Source organism: Alternaria novae-zelandiae, assembly GCF_023758075.1.
Source record: "Alternaria novae-zelandiae strain BMP 2774 chromosome Unknown scaffold_23, whole genome shotgun sequence".
In the NCBI taxonomy this organism is placed as follows: domain Eukaryota; kingdom Fungi; phylum Ascomycota; class Dothideomycetes; order Pleosporales; family Pleosporaceae; genus Alternaria; species Alternaria novae-zelandiae.
In genome coordinates this window covers 393,017-411,277 of record NW_026056983.1, presented here as the reverse complement: position 1 = coordinate 411,277, position 18,261 = coordinate 393,017, and the positions used below count along the sequence as shown (strand labels likewise).

The 18,261-nt window shown below is 36.4% G+C and overlaps 3 protein-coding genes across 3 annotated transcripts; 1 reads left to right on the top strand and 2 right to left on the bottom strand.

Annotated features, from left to right (window-relative positions):
* Window positions 1-2,520: 2,520 nt before the first annotated feature.
* Window positions 2,521-3,742, top strand: J4E88_009295 (uncharacterized protein; the record flags this gene model as incomplete). Its single annotated transcript, XM_049402898.1, has 4 exons — window positions 2,521-2,609; window positions 2,665-3,127; window positions 3,177-3,371; window positions 3,425-3,742. 4 exons carry the CDS (start codon window positions 2,521-2,523, stop codon window positions 3,740-3,742), a joined length of 1,065 nt encoding a protein of 354 aa, XP_049251386.1.
* Window positions 3,743-3,801: 59 nt separating this feature from the next.
* J4E88_009294 (uncharacterized protein) lies at window positions 3,802-5,319 on the bottom strand (the record flags this gene model as incomplete). Its single annotated transcript, XM_049402897.1, has 3 exons — window positions 3,802-4,249; window positions 4,305-5,084; window positions 5,315-5,319. The coding sequence occupies 3 exons, from the start codon at window positions 5,317-5,319 to the stop codon at window positions 3,802-3,804; spliced, it is 1,233 nt and encodes a 410-aa protein (XP_049251385.1).
* Window positions 5,320-6,616: 1,297 nt separating this feature from the next.
* J4E88_009293 (uncharacterized protein) lies at window positions 6,617-7,578 on the bottom strand (the record flags this gene model as incomplete). The annotated part of the gene is made up of 2 exons (XM_049402896.1): window positions 6,617-7,500; window positions 7,575-7,578. The coding sequence occupies 2 exons, from the start codon at window positions 7,576-7,578 to the stop codon at window positions 6,617-6,619; spliced, it is 888 nt and encodes a 295-aa protein (XP_049251384.1).
* Between the last annotated feature and the right edge of the window lie 10,683 nt (window positions 7,579-18,261).

The following is an 18,261-nucleotide window of genomic DNA, read 5'->3' as shown; positions in this document are numbered from 1 at the left end:
ATCGCCAACGTCATTCCTACGGTATGACTTAAGGCCACTTATCCAAGAATAATAGTACGGCTTCCTCTTGAAGAGCTGGTAAGAGTTTCGCTGATTCAGCTGATTCAACGCGTGTTCAGCGTCGCATGCTGGGCCGAACCAGTGTTCATCCATCGATGATCTTTCAAGGCGAAACATTGGGATCGTGAGGCTGAGTGCATACGCAATAGCAGGCGGATAACTCGGGCTTTCGTCCAACCGTGAGAGCAAAGGCATAAATGAACGGGGCCAACGGTTTTCCTGGTTCAAAAACGTGCGTTCAAGAATCCAGACTCGACAGATGAGTGGATTTGGACGTTCAGATTCGCGCCCTATGCGGATGCGACGGAGGTTGGAGGATCGCTTCAACAGGTGAAGTATCGAAGTGTTGGTGAGCAAACGTGCATTGTACAGGACTACGTCTTTGAGTGCACGAAATCCGCGAGTGATGGCGAGAATGCCGCGGTCGGTGAGCATGCTGGTATTATCACAGCGTATCACGAAGACGCTGCTGATCATCTTGTCGTCCACGGAAGCTGTCGCCGCGATATATCGGATGACTTCACTGAATTTGAAAAGACAATTAGTATTGCTTCACTCACGATGACTTGAGCATTTGAATACATACTCGGTAACAGGAAAGTCAGGTCCAAAGTGCAATAGTTCAATGCCTTGACCACATCCAGTCTCACACCATGTATCTTTCCAGTCTGCTTCACTCCAAAAGTGTAATGTTCTCAAATCTTGATATCCCCGGTGGTGCGACACTTCGTTCCCGCTTCCGCTATCGTAGCCTTCATTTCCTCCCGAGATAGAAGCTACATTTTTGCTAGCACTGGGTGCATCGTCAAATGCCGCGGTTGTTGTCTCGGTTCGGCCCTCATGAGCTTCTTGGGAATACCTTCTAGATTCTTGATCGACAATCGCTGCTGCATGTGGCGCGTTGTTTACAGGCAGGGGCGCAAAGCCGGGGTAAACCACAGGAGCTGCAGTCCTGTTAATCTTGTGCAGAGCTGGATCGGACAGTACTGGACCCGCCCTATTTCGTTTCAGCACCGGATTTTCTTCCAAGAATATAGCATCCTCGTTGGAACCGACCCCATAGACTTCTTCGCTGCGTACTCGTTCGGCAGTCGCTGCATACTCATCGATTCTGGGCAACTTTGGTCCGGTAGCACCTGGGTACTCTGCGTCTTCGCATTTCCGTTTTGATGTGTCCGTATCTGCTGCATGGCCGTGGTGCTGTGCTGGTTCTTGCGGCGCTTGAGGTTGCTTGGGAACATCGCGAGCTAGTGGGTGTGGATAGCAGACTCCGGAGTTCCAGTTGTACACTCCAAATCCAGGAATGTTTAGGGAGCAAGCAATATAGTAACCGTTGGGAGCGTGATGAGTGTCCGGGGTACTACAAGGGTGTGGCTCGCCATTGCAGCACAAGGCATGGGCGGTTTGTAGTTCACCACAGACGGGATGAAGCGTGTATTGGGCCACAAGACAATCTCGAGGACTCGAAAGATGAAGAGGGGGATGAATCAAGTGTTCTTCCTCAGGAAGGCGTGGTATAGACCTTTGCCAGTGGAGCTGCAGGTGAGAGTTTTGGGTGCTCATATCGCGTTGTGGGTAGCGGAAGAAAAGATGATGGAACGAGGTATGAGAGCGTGATTATGGATGATTTAAACTCCCTTGGTGTAGAGGTCGCTTGATCTTTCAGTCGCTCCCTGAGTTCGACAAGTGTCTCAAAAGCAAGCCTTGGAATGCGTCTGGCCTTCGAGATTTCACGGTTCATAGATTCTCTCGAACAGCTCTCGGCAAGCTTTGTGCCCCTGGTGGCGAAAAGACCCACGGTTTGCGCGTCGTGCGTGGGGCATGTCTAGAACAGAACTTTCAATCATCATAACAGAGCAAAGGCGTATTGGGTGGATGGACATCGCGATAGCTGGTGTCTTCTCAACACTGAAAGCGAGATATCGCTGTGAGTTTGTCCTGAACCTCAAGTGTCGCAAGGTCGGGTTGATGAGACGAGACCTCGGGAGACAGCCTGCATGAAGGCTGTCACGCTAACAGAAAAAGCGACTAGCCCAAATCCCCCCACACCTCCCACAGCACCAACCTCGTATCGTGATAGTAATTTCAGAGACCATTCAATCATATCGTCCATCAAGGTTCCGGGAGTGCTCGCCGTGGGAAGTCTGGGATGGCGTAGCGTCAATGTCAGCTGCAATGGTCGACGTTCGGCTGAATGCGGCGTAGTGCGGAAGCTCCTTTCCCGTATTTAGGCTTTCCTAGCGGACCCAAGCCCGGAAAATGCCAGACTATCCATGGAACTAGAAGGTTTTTGCTTCTGTCCACGCGTTATCATGATTCTTCGAGACTGCTAAAAAGATTGTCCCGTCGCACGCAATACCCACCGCTTGTACCCTGCCCCGGTGTGGCTGATTCACACCACACTCGTTTCCATTACCTCTTTGGGCGCGTGGGCAGCTCGATCGGGGAGACGCAACAACGATGGTTTCGTGGCGGCCGGAAACGAGATTGGAATGGTTTTTCTTTGGCACTACGACAGTTCAGGCGATTACGAATATTACGATACAGACGTTCGTATTTCCCCGCAGAACTCACTCGCTAGATGAACTGTCTAACTAGACCTAGAGTCATTCTTGTCACGTACTTGAATTGGGTAAACTCGGTCGCATACCAGGTTCCGATATCTTATGTCATCCCTCTGACCTTGTGTGTCAATTCATTGGGATGTCTCTTCCAGATCATCTTGACACTTGACGCATACCGGATCAAGAACCACATCCAGGTGTTCGTTCAATGCGCCGCCAACATATGCCTTTCAATCTCGACGGTTCTTCAATATGGCGAGACTAGACATGCAGTATCTAGGATTCTCGTTAATCACGATATGTACGGCACCCCATTCGCAGATGTTGATTGGCCTTTCTGGAAGAAGATCTCACCTGGCTTGATGGTCTGTACCGTGGTCACATGTGTGAGCAGTGCCATTATGTGCCTGTTAGCGAGGGGCCTGTACCGTGAGTTCTCTTGGGCTTTATACCAGCATGTCAGCCCTGACAAGAAGATACAAACAAAATACGCTGTCTACCAGGTAAGACTTGCGTCATCTTCTTTGCCTGACCATACTCACACAAGCACAGATTTACCTCGTGCTTCTCAAGTTTACACCCTACTTCGTTTTCGCGTTCATAATCTTCTACGATTTCATCGACGTCCATTTCCAGGAGCCCGAGTTCTCATTGACGATCTCAATCATCCCGGCTACTCTTGTACATGTGGCCATCGCGGTATATTTTGTCCGGCATGAGCGTCGCATTGGGATGGCGTTTGTTTTGGTAGGTCACTCAACCTCGAAAGGACTGGCACGCGCTAATATCGCATCTCACAGCTTCTCCATGCCGCAAATATCGCATACCTGATCAGCAGACTCCTCGTTCTCTACGGGCACTCGTTACTTGCTGATACTTTATTGAAGGATGAGATGGTTTTCTACCTCTGCGTAGGGGTGGTATTTTCGACCAGTGCTCTCCTGGCCGGCTGCGTTTGCTTCTACAATTTCAAGAAAGGGCTCCGGCCAATTCTGTTGGGCCAGGTGCAACGAAAGCCTCGAGCACATGAGCTTGAGGACGACTATTATGTACAGCGTTTGAACTACAATGTGGTGCCGTTGGCGGACCGAGACTCACAAAGATTCGCGTTGGATTGATGAGTATGATAATCTATAGTATCTAATACAATGACTTTTTTTGCGTATCTAGCCGCGCGCTAAGCCCTGCTTCCCGGCACAATTTCCTCTCGTGTCTGATGTCCACGTATAATTTTCAGATTTGCTCGCAATTTTTCGCAGGCTTCCACGCTCTTTTCTTCCACCAGCTGATCTACGAGCACGAGATTACGAAGACGTTGGGCCTTATCTTCATTTGCAATCAATATCGCGTCGAGGTTACGCAAAGTCACACCACCAGATCGTCTCGTGAGTACATCCCCACATACTTCAATGTATCCAATGGCCGGACAGAACTCAATAAGACTCATGATGGATTGGTCACCAATATTTGGAGCCAAATCGATTTGCACCTGTGTTAACTGCGCCATATTCGCGGCGAGGTTGGTAATAGACTGTTCGTCTAGCAGGGCACCGTTGCCCACGCGGATCGCGAGAATAGATGAACTGAATGCTGCTGGTGACCAAGCTAGCATGTTGATTTCGGCACTGTTTAGGTTCAGTATGCTAATAATAGATTCAATGACGGACGAAGACAACTTACACTGTGACAGCAAAGCTTGGTTCGAAAATGACCATGCGTATGCCTGTGCGACGCTGTGCCCTATGCCATCGTCGCTCCCAATCCTGAGGACTGCTAAATCTGAGTGTGACAGAACCCGGAAACTCGAGGGGTGGAATGGGTGTGCGTGGATAATACGTTTTGACAACATTAGAGCGTTCGATGTCGTTCCCCAAGCGTGCGGCATCTTGTGCATGTATTCTACTTTCGCTTTTGACCCCGTTGCAAAGCTCATCTTTGGAATCCGCCTCACTGCGGTCGCTCGGTTGTCTTTCGTCTTGGATATGAGTTCCACTCGCGATGCGCATGTCATTATCCTCATCGGCAGATATCGATGCCGATTTTCTTGGTAAACTTCTCGCTACACTAGGGCGGCTTTCTTGTTTTATCGTTGCTCCTGTGTTCCGCTCCACAGGGGCCCAATATCTGGATTCTGTATTGAGGATCTCTTGGTCTGCAATCTGTGCAATCCTTTCGGCTTTGATTGAGGGACGCGCCTCTTCCTCGTTTTGATATCTTTCATCGTCGTCCTCCTCCCCTTCCCCGCCGGTCTCTTCTGGGGAGCAATCTTCTTCATTCGAATGCTCTTCTCCGGTCTCTTCCCCGAGTTCATCTGCTTCTGAGTCTCCCTCTTCATAACTACCTAGACGTCTAGTATCAAGATCATCCAGACCGTCATCGCCAGAGCCCTCTGCCTCAGAACAGCTCTCTTCTGGTCCAGTTTCTTCTGACCCAGTCTCTTCTGATCCAGTCTCTTCTGATCTAGTCTCTTCTGTATCACTGTGCGCAGAATTGACTAGAAGTCTAGCGATATCTCGCTCTCGTCGAAATTGATCTAGTGGTGTGCCATTTTCCTCCAGCTCCCGTTCCAATTCATGAATTTTCTGTCGAAGCCTTTGAAGCATTTCATTTTGAAGTTGTATCGCAAGCTGTTTCAAGTCATCCAGCCTCGCTTGCTCTCTGCGCACCAATGCTACCCAGTCTATGCCTACGACATGCCCTCTGCGCCACTTAGTTGCGATATGTTCCGCGCCTGGTATATTGACACCAGCGTTGGACAGCGCCTCGGCTACAGCAGGAGTAAGCGCAATGCTTTGCCGAATCTCTAGTCCGTGTCTTTTTTCGGTGACGCTTCTCATTCGAGCTTCTTCGATGGGTTGATTGTCTAGCCGCAATTCATTCAGCAACGGCCATTCGCGCTGATTTTCCCGCATGTTCATAAAATCAACGAAATAGCCTTTGATACACCCATTTGTGCTAGGCAAGCCGTGAATTCCAACAAACACGACAGATCGACAGTGTTTTAGAATGGCGATAAGTGCCTTGTCTGTCAAATTTGGTGCATATAAGTTGATATCGAGTAGGAGGTGATTCCGTGCAACAATCGCGCGCACGTCGCCGTCTGAGAGATTGCCTTCCCTGTCGCTCAACCAAAGGCGTTTCAGAAAGCCGGTATGAAGCTTTAGCGAAGTCTTCATAGAGCTAATGAAGCTGTGAGTCATGGCTTTCAGGCAATGGACTTCTTCGTCGTCTGAACATACCGTGATATCAGAATGTCGCACGTCAGAAAAACATCATACACTCGGCCTCGCAGCAGTTTCTCTCTCTCTTTTATCCAATGCCATTTATCTGCACTATCACATGCTACGCGCTGGTTCTCAGGTAGTAGTAGCCAATATTTGCGAGTTGCTTCTAACGACATTGTTCGGTGTTGGTAAGTGCGTGGCTTCGAAGGTGTGATGTGGGGGCAGGTCAGACAGTGGGGCCCGGTTGTGTTGCTTGTCGCGCGCGGGGTTGGAGTCAACTTAGTATCGATAGCAGTTCACTAACATGTAAACCGCGCCGTTTCTTCATAGGGGGTTGGTGTTGAGCGACTGGTGACTGTGGACATGTTGAGGTTCCTCGGCCTGCAGGAGCGAACCTTCCCGAAACAGCCGGACCCGTTGGGCGGGGGGTACCGGTAATTAGTATGGGCCCCGAGGATGTCTGGCCGCAACTGAAACCGAAAAGCGTCTGCACAGATCGTGCTCTCGGAACACGAAAGAGACAATGTTATTAGCGTTCAATGTAGAATAAGAGCCCTGGAGGATTCTACTCGCTCTCGAGCTCGTATAGAGCTGATGATAGAGCCTGATGATAAGTCCAGGCTAGAAAACGATGATGTCATACTAGCGCTTCCAGGGCGCCATCACCCAATTTGGTGTCAGTTGTCGGCACGCTTGCGCGCTCTCAATATTGAAGTGAAAGCCACCTGAAACACTCTGATTGTATATCTTCATCGAAATCGGCTTTGGTCATACACTATCGTCTCTCTTGATTACAGTCCTCATTATAGCATCCTCCTCGTCGTCCAAAGCATCCACTCCATGAGTTTCGGCTTGCTCATAGTTCACTCCGAAGCCATCCTCGTCCAAAGGTTCTTCTTTGATGACGTTCTTACTTAAGGCGCTTCCTTCAGAACTGATGACGGCGTTGGCATTTCCGGAGGTGCTTTCCATACTTGATGACGCTTCATTGACGTTTGTGCTACTCGTCATGTCGGCCTGCTTTGCATCTTCTTCGTAACGGGGATCGGAACCTTCGCATCTGGCGACCTTTCGAGCTGGCCGTGATGATGAGGGTGAGGCCGGGTCCAGAGTCCGCTTCCTACGACTGTCTGATTCTCCAGGGAAATTTCCAGCCTCTGCCTCGAGTTCAGCCTCTGCCTCAAGCTCTGACTCTGCCTCAAACGCAGCCTGTGCTTGAAGCTCAGCCTTACACCGCCGGATAGCGTCCAACCGAGTCTGTTCTAATCGCACCAAACCCGCCATATCTGGGCCTCTAACTTTGCCGTTTCTCCAGAAAGATACAACGGGCACGATTTGTGATGCTTTAGCAAACTCTTCGGCAACACTCAATCCGTCTTCTACTTCCTTGTTGGAAGGTGAGATGCCGGCATCCGTGAGCGATTTTACTACTTCGGGGCTGGGTGTCTGCAACTGATCGATTCGTAGGTTCGGTCGCTTTTTGAGTAAGCCTCTAATTTGTGCCCTGTCGATTGGCTGATCCCAAAGAGTGACTTTTGTCAATTTCTCCCATTTGTGCATATTTTCCTGCTTGTTCATGTAGGATGCAAAATGGCCTTTGATCCGCCCATCTCCGCCAGAACTGTCACCGCCAGTTGAAATGGATACGATATCTGGACAATGTCCAAGAATATGAATGATTGATTTGTCCGTTAGATTCATGTTCAATAGCATGATTTCGCGTAACCCATTGTTCCGTGAGACAAAGTCAAGGACATCATCGTCTGAGATATTGGCTGCGTAATTGGCGATTTCAAGACTTTGTAACCATCCCGTATGAAGCTTTAATGACCTCATGATGTCACTGGTCAAGATGTGAGCGACAGTCTTCGGAACCTATATATATATATATATCAATCGTCCCAACTTACCTAGAGATATGCACCTGTTGGCCTAGAGTGACACGAAGGACTCGGCCTCGTAATTTGTCTTTCTCTTTGTCCCAATCGGATGTGTCTTCGCAACAGAGGTACTCATTCTCGGTACAGGGTGACAAATATTGGTCCCTTGACGTCAGCGACATGGTCGGATTCTGATATCTTCGGCGTGCGCGATCGCAGAAGTGCAGCTGAACAGACAGATAATAACGAGTCGCATCGATTCCTTTGGTATAGTGGAATGGACGCTCTCAGCGTTGAACGCGTAATGCGATTAATACCTGCCTCACTGTCTTGTATCGTGTCTCGAAGCGAATCACGCGCGTTTCTTTATCGATTGTCGGACAGCTTGGGTTCCATCGACTGGGTGAGCGTGATATCTTTGAGAGGTGCGCCAAATTTTGCGGCTCGCGGTAAAGGGCAGAATTGAAACAGCCCAAGCCTCGCTAGTTGTGGGGCCGTCCCGAGGTCTCAAGGCCGAAGTTAAGCCGAACGCCACCGACACGATGCCCAGGTGTTCAACGACCGTACTGCTTCTTCGATGCGTGTTGAACACGATCAGGATCAGGATACGGCTTGTCTGAATTGAAAGCCTTTGTAGCAGCACGCCCATCATTCATTCTCGCGTACTGCGGGAGGGCGGACCTGTGGGCAGCCCAGCCCGAATGATCGTGGGGATCAGACTTGGCCCCGTCTCCTCAACAATACCTGGGCACCATGCCACCTTACATGTATCAGCGTCCTGTCGTAATGACATGACATGTTCGCGCAACTTTGTTAATGCATATGAACGGCGAAGTCTGTCCCATATAATACTATCTATCTAGGCACCGTATGTCTGCAATACATGTGCCCTTATGTCTTACCTACAGCTATTATTACCTATATAATTATATATTTTATAATATATTTTATTTACTCTAGTATAAAGTTCTATACTTATCTTTACTATTTAAGATAGCTTAAATACTAACTTATATTTTAACTTATATATTATAAAAGGTAAGAAGTACATTAGTATACCTCTACTATTTTATATTACTACTAATATTACTTTAAGTAAAAAAAGTAGTTTTTACTTAAAAAAGCTAGTAATTTAGCTAACTTAAATAAATAAGTAGTATATCTACTATAGCTATTTTAGCGTAAAAGAAGTATTTATCTACTTAGTATAGACTTATACGCTATTAGTATATACTTATTATAAGTTATATTATATTACGTACTAAGTAGGCGCTTAAAGTAGAACTTATATTATTAGAGTTATATAAAGATTAGATAATAATATTATATTAAATTATAATATTATTATAGTAAGGCTTATAAAAAGTACTTAGAGGTAATAATATATATATAAAGTTATTAGCCTAATATAGACCTAACGCCTAAAGAACTAAACTATTATATATCTCTTAGCTAAAGGCGCTTAAAGTTCTAACTAAGCGTTTAAAATAAAAAAGAAATTAGACTATTCTATATAGAAAAGTGTTAATAGTAGACCTATAGTCTATATAGTAGTGCAACTTAGTAGAGTATATAGCGCTAATAGAGAAGATAAAGATAATATATAATAAGGTAATAGAGCTAATAGTAATATTATATAACTCTTAATATATCTAGATACTTATATAGAGAACTCTAAAATAAGTAAAGAAGTATAGTACTAAGTAGAGTAATATATTACCTTAGAGCTACTATTATCTATAGAAGTTAAAGTTAAGTAAAGATATATATTATAATTATCTTAATAGACTAGAGTAATATAGTTAAGTAAGTTTATAAATAACTAGCTAGTTCTTTCTAAGTATATAAAGTTTAATAAGTAAAGTAGAGTAACTATAAGCTTACTATACTTATTATACGCGTAAAATATATTATAAAAGCTAAACTTATTAAAGTTATAGTTATAGAAGTTCTAAATAGACTCTTTACTACTATAAAGGTTAAAGTATAGTTACTAGTATAAAGACTAGTTATTACCTATCTATTCTACTTTATATTATAAGTATCTACATTAGCTAGTATAGAGATTATTTATTATATAGTAGATATAGAAATCTAGAATCTATATAACTATATACTTAGTCTTACTCTTATTATTAAAGTAGACTTTAAGTAGAGTATAGTTACTAGCGTAGAGTTAACTAAAAAGCGCGTTATTCTTATATAGCTATAGTAGCTATAAGTAAAATATAAAGAAGAGCTTTTTAAAACTATTAAATAGGTTTAGTTTATAAGCTATATTATTAATTACTTAAATAATCTAGTAAAGGCCTATATTTTTATAATTAAAAGACTTTACTAAATACTTTATATATATATACTTTACATTTAGTAATACCTAGTTACTAATATTAAACTTAGAAGCTAAGTAGTAGTAAATATTAGTAAACTTCTTTATCTTATTTTAAGTCTACGTAATCTTATTATAAAGGTATTAGTAAGTTATATTAATATAAAAGATAAGTATATTAGTATTATATAGCTACGCTAGCGCTAGAGTAGTATTAGTAATAGCGTAAGGTAGCTTAAAGCTAGAGTAAAGTTAATATCTCTTTATAGTCTAGAATAGAAAAACTCTAGTTACTAAGCTAATAGCTAAGTTTACCTTAAATTCTATAATTAGTAGAAGATATACCTAATTATTTTAAAGGTAATTAATATAAGACTATAAGTATTACTTTAGATCTATATTAGTGTTCTCTATTTAGCTATTTATTTTAAAATAATATATAGTACTAAGTTTAGAATAAGTTCTAAGGTAATTATAAAAGTAATGCTAAAAGTAGAAAGTAAACTAATAGCTATAGTTAGATACTAAGGTCTTAGAGTACCTCTTTTTACACTATATATATTTAAGAAACTTATTAATAATAGAAAGTATCTTTATATTTTTTATTATAATAAATTTTTTCTTTTTAGATAAGTAGTCTACTATAACTATAATATAGTAGTAGAAATAACTATACTATATAAACATAAGTAGTAGTATAATAAAGTTAATAGAGATGTTTTTTTAGTATTATTTAGAGACTAGTAGTAAGTAGAAAAGCCTATATTTAGTATAATAATTAACTTTAGACTAGTAATATATTATATAGTTATTAGTAAACTAAGTAATTATATCTATTATACCTTACTAATAATACTATTAACTAACTTACTAGTAGATAGTAGTACGTCTACTATATCTATCTAGTAGTAAGTTATAAACGTTTTAGATAATTTAAGTATATAGACGTTTACTAAAGAAAATAATAAAATAGTTATTACGTATAAAGATTTTACTATTATTACTTATCTTTAGATTATTTAACTCTAAGCGTATACTCTTAATAATAAAGTAATAGAGAATATAATAATTACTATAATTTAGTGCGTTTTAGATAGCTATAAAATAGGTATTAAAAGAATATAAAGTATTAACTACGTTCTAAGTAGATAAAGTATCTACTTCTTCTAAGTTATTATAGAGATCTAGTTCTTCTTATAGAAAGAAACGTATAAGACTAATAGTAAAGTATTCTAGAGCTAAGCTACTTTTAGTAGATTTATATATAAGCTTAAGAAGTAATAGTAGATTATATTTAGTATTACTAAGGTAAAGCCTAGCTAGTCTAATAGTAGCGTAACTACTTCTATTCTACTAGTATTCTCTAAGAATAGTTTAGTGTTAGTATTAAACCTAGTTATTAGAGATATTCTCTAGTAAGTTACTAGTTCTTCTAGTAAGACTATTAAGCTTTATACTCTACTTTCTAGAGTAGTACTTAACTTTAAAATTAAACTCTTCTAAGAATTTAGTCTAGTAAGCTTACTATTAGTTAAAATAATACTTAGTATAAAAGTACTTAAGCCTATAATAGTTTATAAGTACTTTAATAAAGTTAGTAGCGTCTACTAGCTCTAGCCTCTATTTCTTAAATACTTAAATAATAGTAAGAAGCTCTTTATTATAGATTTTATAATTATATTTTATTAGTATTATCTTCTTTAATAAATAGACTATAAGTCTAATAGTATTATTAGATTAGATTTACAAAAGAATAGTAGTATAGACGTAGTCTAATACGTTTATTTCTAGAATATATTTAAGATTAGCGTTAAAGTGTATAAGCACTATCTTACTATAGAAAGCTTATTTTAACTTATTAAATATATAAGTAGTATTAAAAGTTATCTAGAAAAGAGAAGAATCTCTATAAGTAAGATACGTAAGTAGTTTAGTAATATTAGAGAACTTATATATAAAGTAGTAATAGAAGTTAGTAAATCTAAGAAATATCTAAACATCTTTTAAGGTCTTAGAGAGCTGCTAATATTATATAGTAGAGACTTTATTAGAGTCTATTTTAATATCTTTAAAAGTAATAATTAATCTAAAAAATTTAACTTCTTATTTTATAAATTCTAACTTAAGAATATCTATAAAGAGATCTATATCTATAAGTTAGATTACTATATATAAAAGGTAATTATTATAAGCTTTCTTAGTCTTACTAAATATAATAATATTATCTAAGTAAGCTATATAAAACTTATTTAGGTACTTATATAGTATATTATTAATATAAGTCTAGAAAGTTCTAGAGCTATTATATATTCTAAAAGATATAATAGTATATTAGTAAAGACTATAGAAAGTAATAAAAGTAGATAAGTATTTATACTCTTCTTTAATATAGATTTTATTAAAAGCTATAATAATATTAACCTTAGAAAAGTAGTAAGCTTTAGATAGCTTTATAAGTATATTATAAATAAGAAAAAGTATATTTCTATTCTTAATAGTGTGTACGTTAAGTCTATAATAGTTAATATATATATAAATACCTTTTTCTAGCTTCTTTACTACTAAAAGAGAGGTAGCCTATTTAAATATACTACGCTTAATATATTCTTTACGTAATATATTATTAATATAGAGCTTAATAGCTTAAGCTTTATCTCTAAATAGAGAGCGTAATTACTATAAAGATAGTTATAGTAAACGTTCTATATTAGAGTCTAACTAAATCTTAATAGCGTAGTCTAACTTATTACGCTAAGAGAGAACTTTATCTACTTCTTATAGGTTAAAACTATAATAGAGAGAGTAAAGAACTTCTAGTAACTTAGCTAGAATATTATTTTTACTTATTATAGTAAAGTGTTAATATAGAGTAAAGTAATAAAACGTAGTTAGTAACTCTATATAGTAATTTTAATATAGGTATATTTTCTAAATACTTTATACTTACTATATATAACTATAAATTTAATAAAACTTTTTTTTTAATATTTACTATAAATATAGATAGTAATAACGTACTTATAAAGAGTAATAGTAATAAAGAGTATTTTTAGTAAACTTAGAAATAAACTTAGAAGTAGTAATAGGTAAGCTATAGAGCTATAGAGCTAGAGAAATATTAAAATATTCTTAAAAGTTAATATAGAAGCTTTCTAAGAGAAAGCTCTTAGTACCTAGGTAAAGATCTTAGTAGAAAGAGTAGAAGTTAGAGTAGAAGTTAGAGCGTAGTATAATATTCTTACTTATAGCTAGCTACTCTATATAGTCTTAGAACTTCTTAAAATTCTTAGAAAGTACCTTAGCTTCTACTATTTATAGTAGCTAGGTATTAGTCTATTCTTAGTTACTTATATTATAGAGTTATTCTACCTTCTCTATAGTTATAAAATACACTTTATCTTTTCTAGTAACTAATATACTAGCTATATAGCTAGAGATTATAGATATATTAGAAGAGGCTAGAGCCTTTAGATAGTAGACCTATTTAAGTTTATAAGATAGTAGAATAGGCTACTTATAGTGCTAGCTACTAGTAATATAGTAAAGTTTATAATTATAAAGGTACTAGCAAAGGTAGTAGTTAGAATTAAATATTATAGATATAGTATTCTAGTCTACCTAAAGGTTATATTATTAGAACTAAAGAGTATTTAGAATTATCTAGACGCTACTAAGCTTTATAATATATATAAGAACTTATTTATTATAATTACTAAAAGAGATATTTACTCTAGTTATATAAGTAATATTAGTAACTTAGAAACTATTAGCTAGCTCTAAGCTAGTAGAATTTTATAATATAATTATTTTATAATTATTTACGTAGGCGTAAGAAGTATTAATAAAAATAGAAGTATAACTAGAATTACTTATAAGTTTAACGTATAAGAATAGTTATTAAAAGAAAAATATAATTTCTTTAAAGACTAACTACTATTCTACTTAAGAGAGATATATAGCGCTATAAATAGTAGTAGCTATAATAGTAAAGACTTAAACTCTTAGTATTATAAAGCTTTCTAAGTTCTTAATCTAGAATAGAATAGCTTATAGCATAGAGTTAGATTTATTATTATCTTTATTATTATAAACTTTAATAAAAGAAAATAGAGAAGATAGTATAGGTATAGATATAGGTATCTTTAAGGTATTTTTATTATTATTCTTAGACTTAGAAAGTCTCTAGAGGTAACTATTACTAGAAACTACTTATTTTCTATATATATATTAGTACTAGTAACTAATAAGAGAGAAGTTAAACTTTAATTTCTAATTTAGATAGAAGCTTAAAAAATAGAGATACTAGTAGCTTTATACACTTTATTAAAAGTAGTAAGAATTTTAGAATACTTTACTATTAAAGTAACTTTATTCTATCTCTTATAAAAAGTATTTACTTAGTTAAACTTATAACTAGCGTGTATATAGTTAAAGTAATACTATAGATTAGTAAGAACTTAAGTCTTTATTAAGCTATAGTTCTTATAAGACTTATTAATAATAAAGTAGAAAGCGCTAGTACTATTTATAGTAGAGGTAGCGTTACATAAGTAGTTATAGTTACTATCTACTCTACTACTATTACCTCTACTATTACTATTACCTCTACTACTAGTCTAAGTCTTTAGCTAGCTAGAGTAAAGTAAAGAGTATAGCTACTTAAGATAGTAGAGCTTATTACTAAAAGTAGTAAAGTTCTAGATATAATGCTTATTATCTATTAAGTACTTAATATAAAAGTACTAGTAAAAAGGTAGCTTTTAGTATAGCTAGAGAATTTTTTTCTTATTACTCTATTTAAGAGAAGTAACGCTAGTTTAAAAGTAAGTAAGATATAAGCTAATATTTTTACTAGTTTTTATACTACTCTTATAATTATAGAACTTATAAGTATTATATATAGAGTTAAGACGTCTATAGTAAGTATTAAGAATATTCTAAATCTATTATATATACTTAAACTTCTTTCTAGAGATATACTAGCTAATAGAGATACTATTCTATATAGCGCTAGTAGTTCTTATATAGATATAGTTTATCTACTTATTCTTATACTAGAAGGTAGTAAAGTAAGTCTAGAACTAGCTCTATATATTAAGCTTCTACTTTAAGTATAAGTTAGATAGTGTACTAAGTAGACTTTTAAACTTATTAGACTTAGACTATTTAGAATAATAAGCCTAGAATACTAGAGCCTAAAAAGGTAGAAGAGTAGTAGTAGAGTTAGAATCTAGTAGCTAGCGCAACATCTATTAGTTATAGTAACTAGATTAAGAAGCGCTAGTAAGATTATTAAAGTCTTCTAAGTTAGAGTTATTAGACTTTATAGACGTAGTAGTAATAGTAAAAGCTTATTAAATAAAAGTCTCTAAGTAAGTAATCTTAGTGTAAGCCTTAACGCGCGCGCTATACTCTTCTTTATATATCTTCTTATAAATATTCTTATACTTATATACTTTTTTAAGCTTATATTTAGTAATAATATAGTAGTTTTTTAGGTTAAGTATATTAGTCTACGTATTAGCTTTTATTAGGCGTAGTTACTCTATTAGACTTATAACCTTACTATCTAAGTCTAGGTTTTAAAGCTAAAGAGTATTAGTAGTTTTAATAGTGTTAGTAGCTCTAATATAAAAGTTATAAGCCTTATTACACTTATTAGTAAGTTCTTTCTAAGCTTCTTTAAGCTAACTATTAGTAATAGTTAAGTTATAGTAAAAAAAGTATATAGTATTAAAGTAGAACTTATATTTCTTAAAGTTTTTCTTTATAGTAAAAGCGTAGCTCTTTTTAAAAAAAGTTTTATCTATATTACTAATAAGTTTAGCTTTACTTTTAGAGTTATACTTATATATAGTAAGAATAAAGTAACTATCTTCTAAGAAGTTAGACTTTAAAATAATAAAGCCTATAACTCTATAGTAAGTAGTAGAAGAAACTACTAAAGTATACTCTTAAACTAAAGATAAAGAGAACTATAGAAGCTCTTTCTTAATAGAAGCTAGTATATTTACCTATATTAGACTCTACTAATAGAGTTACTAAAGGCTCTAGTTAAACTAAGATAGATTAATAGTAGTGTTACTAGTAGCAGTAGCTTAAAGACTAAGAAAGTTAGAGTAGTAGACACTACTATAAGTAATATAGGTAAGAGGCTTACTAAGAGAGAGATAGTATAGTAGCTAGGCGCTACTATAAGTCTTAGTAACGTTACTTAGTAAGTTAGTAAAGAAAACGCTTTTATAGAGCTTAACTAAGTTACTATAGTTATTATAGTTATTATCTTTAATAAGATAATAATAGATTTAGGTAAAATTAGTTTTATTATTACTTTTATTATTAGAGTTAAGAATATAACTACTATCTATAGTAGAGTTAACTTAGAAGTTATTCTAAAAAGTACTAGAAAACTAAAAAAAACTACTATTATAGAGATTAGAGCTACTACGTAAGTAAGAAAAAAACTAATATAGATTCTAGAAACTATTATACGCTATAGTAGTAAGTAATCTTTAGATACTACTTAATATAGTAGTAAAGAAAGCTTAAGACTAAGACTAATTTACGCGCTAACTATAGGTAGTAGAAGCTATAATAGGTTTAGTAAATAAGAGCGCGTTAGAGATAGTAATAAGTATTATAGATAATAAAGTAACTTTAGTAATAGTTCTTTAAATAGAACTAGAAAAGTAGAAAGTAATATAGAATATATTTCTACTACTAGATAAGTAGAGAATTAGTAATAATATAGTTATAATCTTAGAAGTAGTTAGCTAACGCGCTAAGCTACTTTTTAGAAATATAGTACTAACTATAATAATATATTAGAGTTATATAGAGATTAGATAATAATATTATATTAAATTATAATATTATTATAGTAAAGCTTATAAGAAGTACTTAGAGGTAATAATATATATATAGAGTTATTAGTCTAACGTAGACCTAACGCCTAGAGAACTAAACTATTATATATATAACTTAATACTTTATTAAGTGTATAAGTTTATATTTACATTTATAAGTATTTATTAATAATACTTAGCTTATATAGCTACTTAGTAGTAAGTTACTTTTACTATATTAGTAAGTAAGAGCTAGTAGTATTTAATATTAATAAAAATATATAGTTAGATTAAAATTTTAAAAGTAATAGAGGTAAAAGAAAGTACTATAGTATATATATATATTATATAAGTAATAATAATACTAAAGTACTTTATATACTCTATCTCTAACTTATATTACTATATATATAAAGTTATACTTTAGAACTATTACTTTTATTCTATAGTATACTTAATAACTTATTATAATAAGTAACTTATAACTTCTAAAATTTATATATATTTATATAATTAGGTTCTCTTAAAAAGAGAAGTATTATTAACACAAGAGCCTGCAATACATGTGACCTTCACAACCGCATTAGGTATCTCATTATGTATTCGACGCAAGGCAACGAAACAACGTCGATAGAACGACCGCGAACTTATAAGATAAGTCGAATTTCATCAAGCTACAACGGTGTAAGAGCGAACCAATTCCTCTCTGAGTTCGCAAATACACCTGCACCCCACCGGCACTTGTCTACCAACAACATGAGAACAGCTCTAAATCGATAGCAGGTCAGGCCGCCACTTAGTGCACATCCCAGAAACACATTGCAGCCCTCCCTTCTTGTCCGGCTTTGGACAGTTAAGAAGAGGCATCCATTTCACAGGTGTTGAATCGTAGCGGGTCCCGCCACCACTACACTGCACCTGTATTGATAACAATAAGCGCGAGCGCAACCTCGTATAAGATATGGAAGACTTACAATCCAGCCCGAATTACATTCGCAAGAGTAAACCCATGGTTCTGTGCATTTTTCATAACGCTTGGCACAAACTCCTGATCCGGTTTTGAATTCGTAAGCATCAATGGATGTGGCGAGTAGTGAAAGCGCGAAGATGGGGGTGAGGGATAGTTTCATGACGGCGTGTGTATCGGGAAGGTAGGTGAGTGCAAAGAGGGATGGATGGTCTCGGAAACGTAAAGAACGAAGTGTCGCTCTTGACGCACCACATTCGACTTACCTTTGGACACATTTATCATATCTGCGATACGAGCGCCGTTCGCAGACTTCTTTCAAGTATGGCTCCTTACCAAGAACAAGCCCAAAAGGTGTCTAGTGAGATCTGGATTTAGATGCTCGAACAAAG